At 35.3% G+C, this 12785-nt stretch overlaps 1 protein-coding gene across 2 annotated transcripts in view; it reads left to right on the plus strand.

Moving 5' to 3' along the window:
- The window catches only part of ZFPM2 (zinc finger protein, FOG family member 2), a 525087-nt gene that overhangs the window by 120052 nt on the left and 392250 nt on the right, over positions 1 to 12785 (plus strand). For both annotated transcript variants that reach the window (XM_070382168.1, XM_070382167.1), the window contains one exon: positions 9502 to 9603. In XM_070382168.1, coding sequence (XP_070238269.1) covers positions 9502 to 9603 — 102 coding nt within the window. The remainder of the gene's footprint in view (positions 1 to 9501; positions 9604 to 12785) is intronic.

The raw sequence follows: 12785 nt of genomic DNA on the forward strand, positions 1-12785 counted from the left end.
GGCGATGGAACACAGTGGTAATGAGTGATTGCTTATGACTCATAGTCCTACATGGATTATGAGAAAGGAGAAGCCTCTCTGGAGTGATTGTTAAACAGGAAAGAATAAACAATTAGATTGTATGGAAAACGGTATTCAAAGATCATAACTTTCTCAGATTGGTTTGGTCTTTCTGTGTAGACTAGGTTTACTCGTTAGGGAGACAGTTTAGAGAGTGTGAGCTTTGGTTTTACTTTTTGTTGTTGACGGTGATGGTGCTGTTGGTGATGATGATGGCGATAATGTTGATGTCGGTGATAATGATACTTTCCTAAAGGGAATGCTGGGTTTGAAGCTTGAAGACTGAGGCCAGAAAACTGAAAGCTAATGGTTTCTTGATGGCCAAACAACAGATCTCTGAATAGGTCAATTACAGTTCAGAGTAACTTACTTTGTCTCCTCTTTGGAACAAGAAATGGCTTAATTTGGTAGAATCCTCTTCTGAACGGAACATAGTAGTTGAAGTGGCTTTTCTTTTTAGTTGCAGTGAGGGTTTTTGTTGTTGTTGTTCCTTTGAACAGGTTTGATTTGAGGGGAAGCAGGGGAAGAGAAAATAAAACTTATTTAAGCATAAACTTTGAAATATGTATTTCAGAAATGTCTTTTAAAGTAAGATGCCTCCTCCACTTGCTTGTAAATGTTCTTGTGAGAAATAACGAGGAGTGAAATTTCTTGAATGATACAGTGCTGAGTATTTGCCTTATTTTATCTCATGTGGAAATTTACCTTATGTTCCAAATCTTAAGTAAACTTAAACTTTTCACATGGAGGCTGATATTGATGTTAGGAATAAATATTCAGGACTGTAGAAAGAATTTATAAACCACTGTTTTTTCTTCCTAAGTTATCAATAATTTCAATGTGACTTTTATTTGATATAGTTACCATGCTGTTGCTGCTGCTAAGTCGCTTCAGTCGTGTCCGACTCTGTGCGACCCCATAGACGGCAGCCCACCAGGCTCCCCTGTCCCTGGGATTCTCCAGGCAAGAACACTGGAGTGTGTTGCCATTTCCTTCTCCAATGCATGATAGTGAAAAGTGAAAGTGAAGTTGCTCAGTCGTGTCCGACCTTCAGCAACCCCATGGACTGCAGCCTTCCAGGCTCCTCCATCTATGGGATTTTCCAGGCAAGAGTATTGGAGTGGGGTGCCATTGCCTTCTCCAATAGTTACCATAAACAGTATTTTCAACAACCTTCCCTTACTAGCTATAATAAAATGCCACAGATATTACAGTAGTCATCTGTTGACTGTAGAGACTGAGTTTCTTTTCAGAATAACAGACCTAGCCCTGGACCATTGTTATCAAACATTTAAGGATTGTTTCCTGATCTGGAGTCTAAAAATTTATAATCAAATAAATGTGGATTCTGTTTTTTGATCTGCTTGATTCATACTCTGGGGTATGAAAAAGGCTATTATATAAGTTACAAGGAAATAGCATGCATTTAAAAATGTTTGTGTACTGAATATAACTATCCAGAACACAGCAAAATCCTACATTTTCTTATATTTATAGTAAGCCAAGGGGGACTTGAGACAGGCATGATTATAGGGATCCACAGAATAATGGATGTACTCTATTCAAACCATTGAAATGTTTAGATTTTATTTTTAGACATTAGCAAAAAAAAGGGCAACAATTGAATGTTTTTATTTTTTTGTCTCTGGAGATGTAACAGTGTCTGTAATTTGGCAATGTAGAGTTAATTTAACATGACACCTCTGTTTGGATAATCTATAACCAAACAATTGTTTTAAGCCAAACAACATTGTGGAGGCTATTAGGCAAAGCAAACACAAACTGAATCTTAAACTTAAATGTCCTCGCCCTTCAATACAAGCCGCAGTTTTCTGTTTTTGACTGTTACAGTCCTTTAACCAAAGCTATCTTGTCTGATGATAAAACCATAAGTGTATGAAGCTCACACATTTTTCATCTCTTTTATGACCTTATCTTTCATGAGCGGCTTCTGTGAAGGTATCCTAACTATAGGAAGCACCTGGAAAACATATGTGATATCTATTCTCTGATAAGCAGTTGTGAACAAGCAAGTAGATCTGTCACTTCTGAACTGTTCATTGTTAAAAAATACTTTGATGATTTAGCTGATTGCAAAATACATTATAGGGATGACTAACAGCTACAGTAACACTCCTAGTCAAGAAAGTTCAATAGTTTCATTGTACAAGAATTTCTATAAGAGGTTAATATTGATAGGAACTACACGGATTAAAAGAGCAGGACTGAGAAAGGCTGTTTGCTTGCATGACTGCTTTCAAACACTGCTGCTATTTTGTGCGGAAAAAGTGACTGCCTCAGAACGTGGCAAGTCTTTAATTTCTACAGGAATGTCTAACTTTCAGTGAAAAGATATTTATTTGTGTTTTGAAATGATTTTTGCCTTGCAAATAGAGCCACTGCTTTTACCACCTTGCCAACAATACCTAATATGGAATGAAAAGACACTGTTTCATATGTTCCAAAGACTATATTCTAGTGCATTTCCCTGAGTCATTTGTGGTATGTTTTATAGAGCTCAATAACGCCTTCAATTTCCTCCTATAGGGCTTTCACTGATTCTGAAAACTAAACTAAGAAAAATGGAAGGGCCCACAAAATATGTATGATATCTTTTAAAAGAGCAACAAAAGAGTTTAATCTTGCAATGGAAAACCATTAACTGCATAGCCATAATTTCAGAAATATTGTAGATTTTGTTACCATTTGACATTTATTCCATTTCATCATTTTATGAATTGGTCTCTGATGTATATAGTGGTTATCCCATTAAATGTGTTTGTGCTTTGCTAAAAATATACTGAAATTTCTATTTAAAAGCATGTGAATAAAGAATTTAGCAAGTAAATGAATGGATATCAAATGGATTTCTAGCTCTTTCTATAATACTCGTCCTGGCATCCTTTTCTCTCCCTTTCCTCTTCCTACCAACAAAGCTTTTGAAGCAGTATCTGAACAAATTTGTCATTATCTTAGCTATTAATTATTCATGCCATTTTTTCATAAGCTGCTCTAGAGTGCTGCTTTCAAACATATAAGAATCAAAAATGGATAAAAGTTAAAAAAAAGAGATGGTCAATGAAGTCATTCCCATTCAAATCAAGAAGAGGCTGAAATTGGGTTAATATCAAAATAAAGTTCTATTTATAAATTTTCCATGAGAATAAATATTGATAGGAAAGAGGCAAGTCTCTATTGTGAGGGGAAAATACTGTTTCTTAAAGTAATTTAGAGATTTCATATTCGATTAAATTATTTTTTAATCATTTCATTTTTCATTAGTAAAAAGATTAAAAATGAATTAGGTGAAAACATTACCATAAAAATGAGACCTGGTTTCCTGAAATAAACTTAAATGATGAAGGGTTTAAAAGTTGAAAAATGTGACATATCTTAGTTATTAAATAGTGCTGAAAGCAATTAATTAGTAAATGTAATGATATTGCAATAGGTTATACTAAAAAGTATAAAACCAAAATCTAATTTTCTAACTGCACAGTGAGCAATGGTTATTGATTAAGGATTTCTGTATAATTTGGTTTTAGCAAATTCTAAGTAAATAGTATACGTAAAATAAAAATGAAGAAACAAGGCTTATATATGATGAAGAGAAAGCAGCTATCTTATCACATCTTGCTGTTTTTGTTGTTAGACCTCCATTCAACTATAATGTCCTAATGGGTCTGGAGTATGGTCTTTGGAATTGGACTGACCTGGAATCAGTTCTTGGCTCTGCTACTTAGCAGTGTGCTTGGGCATCTTCTTACATATCTGCCTATTGGTTTACTCTTCTGAAATATAGGGATAATAATGCATGGCAGAGTTGTTGATGTGATATGATGTTCATTTAACTAGTTCTGTGTGGTGCCTAAGAAATAGTAGCCATGTTTAAGTTCCATACAGAATCTGAACTTTGTGACATTATCTCTTCTTTATTCATCTTTATGATTTCAGTATTTGGCACATAGCAGACATTGAGATAAATATAAATTTAATTCTGACCCATTTTGTTTTCTATATCTAAATATTAATACATCATTTCGTATGATACTCATATGCTTTTTTCACATTTTGGGGTTCTCATTTTTACATTTGGGGTTCTTTAAGAAAACACAAGTAATTAGTCAATGACTTTTATTCTTCTCAGGATTTATTTTTATTAATGTGATGCATATTGTACATTTAATCAGTTTCATAAATGGTTTAAAATAATTGTAAAATGTAATTTCTTTAGAGCTGTTAATTGTGTACTACCAGCTATTTTTAGTGCTTCTTTACTGAATACTCTGCAGTATTTATTTTCAGTCATTTTCTAATTATATGTGCTGCATAATGAAACAAATTAGATCAAATTGTTCCATGAATCAGGATTATCAATACTGAGTATTTCTGCAGATGTTGGCCCAAGTTGAAATCTAAGCTCTACAGTTTTGATTTGGCAGTTAAGTGACATTTAATGAAGGCATTTTATTATATGAAATTACTAGTTCAATCAAGCCCTTAATAGTTGAATGATAATATTTTCATTTGAGTGATTTACTAAAGTTCTATGTGTATCAAATGTCTTCTGAGATTTGTAGTCATCCTGCCATCTTCTTTTCCTAGTAGTTACTGATGAAAATGATCATGGGTAAATTTGGCCCATACTGAATGAGGTTTCGAAAGGACTTCATTCAATCAACCATCAAACAGTAGGAATATTTCGTTAATTGTCTCTTGTTAGCATCTTAAAACTCTCTCTGGATCCTATTTTTGCATCACTGAAATGTCTTTAGTTTCACCACCTTCAAGATGCCATTTTTCCTGCACAATAACTTAGCTGCTTCTGCTGATGGTGCTAAGTCACTTCAGTCGTGTCCGACTCTGTGCGACCCCATAGATGGCAGCCCACCAGGCTCTGCTGTCCCTGGGATTCTCCAGGCAAGAACACTGGAGTGGGTTGCCATTTCCTTCTCCAATAATCTTTTTCTTTGGGGAAATGGTTCTCATTTTTAATCTGAAAAAAAAAAAATGGTTTTTAAACATGGAGCCCCTGGACGTGAAACCTACAGAATTCAGATTCATTTAAGATTATGCCTCCAAATTTCAGATATTTTATTGGTTCCTTTTTCTGGGAAGCTTTCACGACACCGAGTTTTCATTAAATGTCATGCCTCTGTGCTTCTGTCACCATGGACTGCTCCGGTGAAATCATTAATCGCATGAGGTTGCAGTCTGTTCATTTGTCTCTGTCCTAATCTACAGGTTGTATGAGAGAAGGAACCATCTTTGTTTTGTATTCTTAGTGCTCAGAGACTCAAAAGTAGTCTTTTAATCAGCTAACTAAGAATGCTTTATATCACTTCTGTCTAACAAAGACAGACATCCATAGATCTAAGTCAATTCTTTTAACTTCTAAGTGTTGGGATTACTCTTCAATATATTCTTCCACACATACTTGTTTCTCACTGTATTTCTGAATACTTTTCCTTCCAAATATGTAATTTGCCAAATAAAGTATTTTAGAGTAGACTTAATTCCAATCTCACAAAAAATTTAGTGAAGCAATGTCTGGGATGTGAGTTAGATTGTTATTACAGATTAAGTGAGGGAAAACTCAAGGACCACAGGTCTGACAAAGTGTGTTGATAGAAAATAAATATGTGTTCATTACTGTATTTGTGTTACATGATCATGTCAGTTCCCCAATGCTTCTCCATCTTCAACAGGAAGGTAGAACTTCAAAATTAATTAGAAGGTTCTCCATGGTCAATGTCATTTCATGCTTTTGGTCTCTGAGTTTCTGTATCTTATGTGATCTCATTTGGAATTATTCATGTACTACCCTGGGTATTTTTGTCAGTGGCAACCTCTTTTATGCATGTGGTGTGTCTCCTTAACTAGATTATATGGTTCTTAAGAGAAAGCTTCTTTTTGTTTTTCATATATTTCATTGCATCTTCAAATATATGCCTTGTCAATGTTAATTACTGACTGAATTTTGCATAGCACAGTGTTTTCAACAATTAAAATGTAATAGTAAAAGTCAGGAAGATTTACTTCTCTCTGTGTATGTAGAATGATATAAATAATAACTGAATATAATACTTAACTTACCCAAGTAGTTCTGATGAAAATTTTACTCTCTGTTCTCTGGGTCCTTGGATGTGTGATTTTTAACAGTGTAGTCTCATGCTTACTTTTTTATCCATCTCTCTATGACTAAAATTCAACTATTTAAAGGTGTATGTGTTCTTTCTTCAACTAATGGGATGGGGAGAGGGTAGGGAGGCAAGAAAGGATGTTTTAGAAAGAATGCCAAGCTGATAGGAGACTCAAATTTAACCCCTAACCTTTTACAAACTGCTGATTTGGGTGGTCTTCATGATGCCTCTCTGTGCTCCCCCATAGCCCTACTGTTCTGCTTGTTAGGGGAAGGAGATGGCTGGGAAGCACTTATTGCTGAAGCATGAGAAGGCTTAGGGAAGATTCCTTATGTGGAAATAAATGTTGTAGCTCTAAGACTATAGATAAGTCACCCTATCTGTACATCAACTTCCAGATGGGTGAACTTGTCTCATTTGGGTTACATGTTCTCCAGAGTCCTCTGTGATGCTCACATCCCTGTTTCAAGATCACAAGATATGAGAAAAGGGCTTAGAAGGGATGGATGTTGTTTAAAATATATAGGTTGATGCTCTAGTCTTCACTGTTTGTGGAGGGGGGGGGGCATTTTCCTTTGTAGACTCCTCTGCATCCGTGCCTGGAGTTAAACTTCCATTCAGTCTGTGGAAAAGCAAGGAAAAGGTCACTCACCTAGGTGGTAGATTCTAGCGTGAATTATAGTCCCCATGAAAAATAGAGCATTGGTAAAGTCAGTATTAGTTCAGTTGCTCAGTTGTGTCGGATTCTTTACGACCCCATGGACTGCAGCATCCAGACTTCCCTGTCCATCACCAACTCTGGGAGCTTGCTCAAACTCATGTCCATTGAATTGGTGATGCCATCCTACGATCTCATCCTCTGTCATCCCCTTCTCCTCCTGCCTTCCATCTTTCCCAGAATCAGGATCTTTCTGAATGAGTCAGTTCTTTGCATCAGGTGGCCAAAGTATTATTGGAGCTTCAACTTCGGTATCAGCCTTTCCAGTGAATATTCAGGACTGATTTCCTTTACGACTGACTGGTTTGATCTCCTTGAAGTCCAAGGGACTCTCAAGAATCTTCTCCAACACCACAGTTCAAAAGCGTCAATTCTTCGGCACTCAGCTTTCCCTAAACTGGGTCAGACATCCCTGGTGGCACTCCAGAAGATTCAGTCGTACAGGATATTGTTCTAGTAACATTGACTTAATTGGTAACAAAGTTTTCGGGTTTCTCAAGTTCTTCCAGTATACGAAAAGGCCATGGAGCCTCCTCATGTGCAGAGGCTGAGAACCAGTCCTGTTTGTGTCTGAGAAGTGAGAGCTGGTCTCTAGCCCTGATCTCCCAATTGGCTGGTGCATCTGTGTTCTATGTGACCTACAAAAAAAAGGAGCACAGAAGATTCAAACTGTTACCTTACTACTGAGCCTTTGTACATACATTTCTTATGGCTCTTGGATCATGTCTTGCACTCTCACTTTATGAACTTGCTCTCTATAATGAGTTTTATACTCCTTTCAAAAAGATATTTTTCCATATATATCCTACCATGCCTACCATAGTTCCTTAAACCTGGTAGATGCTCAATAAACATTTTCTGGAGAGGATTTCATTTTGATAATCCAGAAAAGAAGAGAGAACTCACTTTTAAAAGAGCCGTCAATTCCAGGCATGGAGTTTGGTGGTATGCAGCTGCTGCTGCTGCTAAGTTGCTTCAGTCGTGTCCAACTCTGTGTGACTCCATAGACGGCAGCCCACCAGGCTCCCCTGTCCCTGGGATTCTCCAGGCAAGAACACTGGAGTGGGTTGCCATTTCCTTCTCCAATGCATGAAAGTGAAAAGTGAAAGTGAAGTCGCTCAGTCATGTCTGACTCCTAGCGACCCCATGGACTGCAGCCTACCAGGCTCCTCTGTCCATGGGATTTTCCAGGCAAGAGTACTGGAGTGAGGTGCCATTGCCTTCTCCTTGGTAGTATGGGTATGTGTTTTATTCTTTGTTACCCACCAGAGGCAGCCCTTCTCTATTAGGGAAATTAAGTTCAGCAGAGCTGTCACTGGATTTCTGCAATGTATTTCTTTACTTTTATTTGACTCTTTAAAATGCTTTATTTTTGTGAAGCTATATATAGAAGTGAATGTAAAATTTATGGAGTTTAAACTTCAAAACTCATATTAACATCACACTACTGTCATTGTAATAATAATTGTTTCCTGAAAATTTTGTATTTTCTAGGTTACTGTGAAAGATTTTTAAAATTCAATGTATAATTTATAACAATATAAATATTTAAGTACTATTAATATTAGAGATTTAACAATTGTGTGAAAAATAGTTATTGAATGCTTCAAAGGGCAAGCAATTTGACTTTAAAAATTTAGCATTATTAGATTCAAGGTTTAGTTTCCCTGTTTTTAATTTATATTCTTTTCATTTTTGTCATCACACCACATTTTCTTGTTATTCTGTTTCCTGATTTCTGTTATCCTTATAACTAGGAATGTTTGTATTATTCTTTGCACTATATTAAAGTCAGTTGTTTTTGTTTAAAGCAGCAGTACTTTGTTACATTATCATTTAAAATGAAGACACTTAAAAAATCAGACTTTTTGCTTTTAAAATGTGGTTACGTTAGTAGGTTTCTCATTCTTTGCTGTAAGTATACTTTTGCTCAAGGTATATTACATCATTTTTCTTTTTTATGTGAAATGAAGACATGATTTTGAAACTAGCTGTACTTATTCAGGAACAAGTATAGGTTTGTAGCTTCCTACATTGTGAAGACTTGTGTGACTGGCTCATCTTATATGATTATCATTCAGTTATGACCTTTTTATACCCATTTTTAAAATAAATACAAACACATTTTAGTACGCTTAATGATGGAGAAAAAGAAAATCTCCAAAATAGCTCACTTTCAACCCAAACACAAATATGTCTTCTCTGTTGCATCTTGCTTTTATAAAAATGTAATTTGGAAATAAGCAAGTTAGTTTTCTGTATTGAAAACAGTATAAAGAATACATACAGATTTTCATTTTCTTCTTGAATAATACTAATAATTCCAAATGAAAAATTTTATGGAAATGTTTTTAGTATTTATAGCAGTTTATTTATTTATGACTAATGTTGATTTTATTTATTATAAACCCATAATAGTTATCAAAATGATTAATCATAGAACTGTGTTCAGTATAATTACCATGTATGTAACAATTATATAATTAGACATATGCTAAGGACATCCCTGTGGGAGGATTTGAATGTCAAATAGAGGGCTTTAATCACGTCTCCTTCTCTTTGTATGTTGGTGTTTTCCAGGTGATGATGAAGGAGTCCAGGAGACAGCAGAATCAGATGGGGACACGCAGTCAGAGAAACCAGGGCAACCTGCAGTTGAGACAGACGACTGGGATGGACCAGGTAGGACAAAAATGTGAAATTAACCATCTGTTGCTACTATTCACTTTTTCTTCCCCTTGAATTTGAATTAAATAATAAAACTCTTACACTCTCATCTCTGATTTTAAAAAATATGTGTGTATGCTTGTTATATAGAAGTCTGAATAAATAACATCATTTAAAGAAGATTTTATCTTTGGTAAACTGTAAAAACCAGTGTTACCTCTACTTGAAATTTTCATCTTTGTTTTCTTTTATGTTAATATAAGATTTTAGTCAATTCTACTTGCATTTTCTTTGAACAGAGATCTTTATGCCATATCCATCTTTAAAATGGGCATACCTTTAAAGCTTCAGACAATAACAATACTCCAAAGAAATTCATTTAGTTTAGTCATGTTGTAAGTCATGGATTCAGTCACAGTATGTTTTTAGAAGTTTAGAAAATATTAACAGATACTCCCCTTTAATTCAAGATTTTGTTAACATTTCACTTACAAATGAAAAATAAATTCAGTTTTAAAGACCTTGATATTTAATCATTTCAAGAAAAAGAAAAACTAACTTAAAATACTCTAAAACACCAACATCATTTTATAAAAATATATTCAGTTATAAGAACCCTGTGGATAAAAAACCTTTATGCCAATGGAGACTATTACGTCATAGGGCTTAAGGATATAGACGAGTTTTGAAATAGTTTTGGCCATAATTTCCAAAGCAGTAACATTTTTCATTAAGAAAGATTCCTATATTTCAGTCACATTTTCACCCTTGCATGACTTTGCAAATTGCTCTCTGTTGTGCATCAAGAAGAGAGGAACTCCAGTGGTAATTTTCTGAAAGCAGCAGCTGGAAAATATAATGCAAACAAAAATGAGGATACAGTATATCTGATTATTATGATGTCATTTCTAATGTTATTTATGACATATGCAAATGTTTGTATTCTGTATACTATAGCATAGTGTTACACAAGATTTTGGATCAAAATGTATTATAGTTAAAGTACTATAGTACCAAGTTTTAAGCGTTTGAAAGAAAATGTGGACATCTGGCATTTTCACCTTATCGCATAGTGCTTCTGTCTCAATATAGGTAAGAATTCCCCTGATTAAAAAAAAATAAGAAAAAACTTTGGAAAAAAGTTTTTGTCCTTGGAGATTACATTTAACTTAAAAAAGGTGGGCAACTTGATGTTGTATGGTTGTTCATTCATGGAATTAGGTATGTATTGGCTACTTAGAAGACTTTTTACTTTTAGATTAGATGGCCTTTCTGATATGCCTACCTGCAAAGGGTACATTCTGGATTCTTTCAAAGGGGCAAACTTGGAGGTGGCTGGTTTTCCTCCTCGCTCAAGTCTGGGGCCCACAGTGTTCCCAGTGACTTGGAAGTATGTAAGCAAATTTCAGAAGGGTAGTGAATTATTAATCACATACTGGACACCCGATGCTACCTTTTTCAGGAATATTTTCCAGAAATAAAGTCATAGGTCAAAAAGGAGGGGAGCAAGGGTAAAGCATGATAAGATTTTTTACATCTGAGTTATTTAATGTACTTAATGTATCTGGTTTTATTCAGTTGATATCAGTGAATTGAATATGTAAACACTTTAAAGGAAAAATGTGTACCTCCAAGTAGGTATACCTAGAGGAAATCCATCCTTTGTATGTTGTAAAATCAGTAACACATTTTTCCCTATAGGTGTTTTGAAAAATAAAGGGGAGTTTATTATTTTGACATCCTCTGATTAATGAAATTGATTCATAACAAAAGATTACCTATTGGACATGTATCTTTTAAGGTATAACATTCCTCTAATCAGGAGAAAGTATACAGGATGTTTCTGGACTTTTTCTTTTGCATGAATAGTGATTACATCAATCATGCTCACGCTCAGTTGTTCAGTCATGTCTGACTTTGCAACCCCTTAGACGGTAGGCCGCCAGGCTCCTCTGTCCATGAGATTTTCTAGGCAAGAATACTGGAGTGGGTTGCCGTTTCCTCTTCCAGGGGATCTTCCCAGCTCACGGATTGAATCGTCTCCTGCATCTCCTGCAATGCAGGTGGATTCTTTTTACTGCTGTGCTCCGGGGAAGCCTAATTACATCAGTATTTTTACCCAAATTTTTGTTTTTCAGAAAAATTATTGGTATTTCACTACTGTATTAAGGAGAGGAAGTTTTCGAGGTTTCCATACATGTTAGAAAATGAGCTCTGGATTCTAAAGGTTTAGGTTCAAATTCTGGATTTGCTGCTCACTTGCTGAATAATTTTTGGCAAATTGCTTAATCTCTCTGTGCCATTATTCTGGTTTGTTAAAATGTGGAAAGTGATATTAATGCCTCTTAAGGCTTTTGTGAGAATTAAACCAGATCATGCACATAAAGTGCTAATGATCATTATTATGGCTTTGAAATTGTTGAGACTTGAAGCAGAACCTTTAAAAATTCTTTTTGGCTTTTTTTTTTTAAAGTACAGTAGTACATCTGATACAACAAGGGTAAGCTTTTGTAATGCTAAGCATTTGGTTTTGAATTTAGCCATAAATTGTTAGTTAAGACATAAGGTGATGAGTCAGGTGTGATTTCAAGGTCTTCTAACTTTAAGAAGATCTCCCACCCAGTTCTGAAAGTCACCCTAAGATGGACAGTTGTCTCTGAAAAATAGAACAGAATCTAAGGACAAGGAAATTATCTAAAGAATTTGAGGCACAGAGCTGACATCATTTAAGATGGATCAGGATTTACCGTATTTTTAAAGTTTGATTGAAGACAACTCCACGATTTTTCTTGATCCTTAATTCCATAATGAATCACCCTCTATCTAAAGTGTTCTATTGTATCAAATACAGATTCCCCAGTGCAATTTTTCCTTATTTGTTGTTCATCTAAAAGGTACATTTAGTAATTGCTTGTACCTCTGCTAACTCGTAAAGGTGGAACCTTCCCAGGTGGCTCTAGTAGTAAAGAACTCACCAGCCAATGCAAGAAACTTAAGGGATGCTGGTTCGATCCCTGGGTCAGGAAGATCCCCTGGAGGAGGGCATGGCTACCCATTCCAGTATTCTTGCCTGGAGAATCCCATAGACAGAGGAGCCTAGTGGGCTACTATCTATAGGTTTGCAAAGAGTTAGATACAAATGAAGTGACTTAGCATGCACGCATGCAAGCAGTCTTTAGGAAAATTATCTTCCGTTT

The sequence above is a fragment of the Bos mutus genome, chromosome 14 (assembly GCF_027580195.1).
Source record: "Bos mutus isolate GX-2022 chromosome 14, NWIPB_WYAK_1.1, whole genome shotgun sequence".
Taxonomy (NCBI): Eukaryota; Metazoa; Chordata; class Mammalia; order Artiodactyla; family Bovidae; genus Bos; species Bos mutus.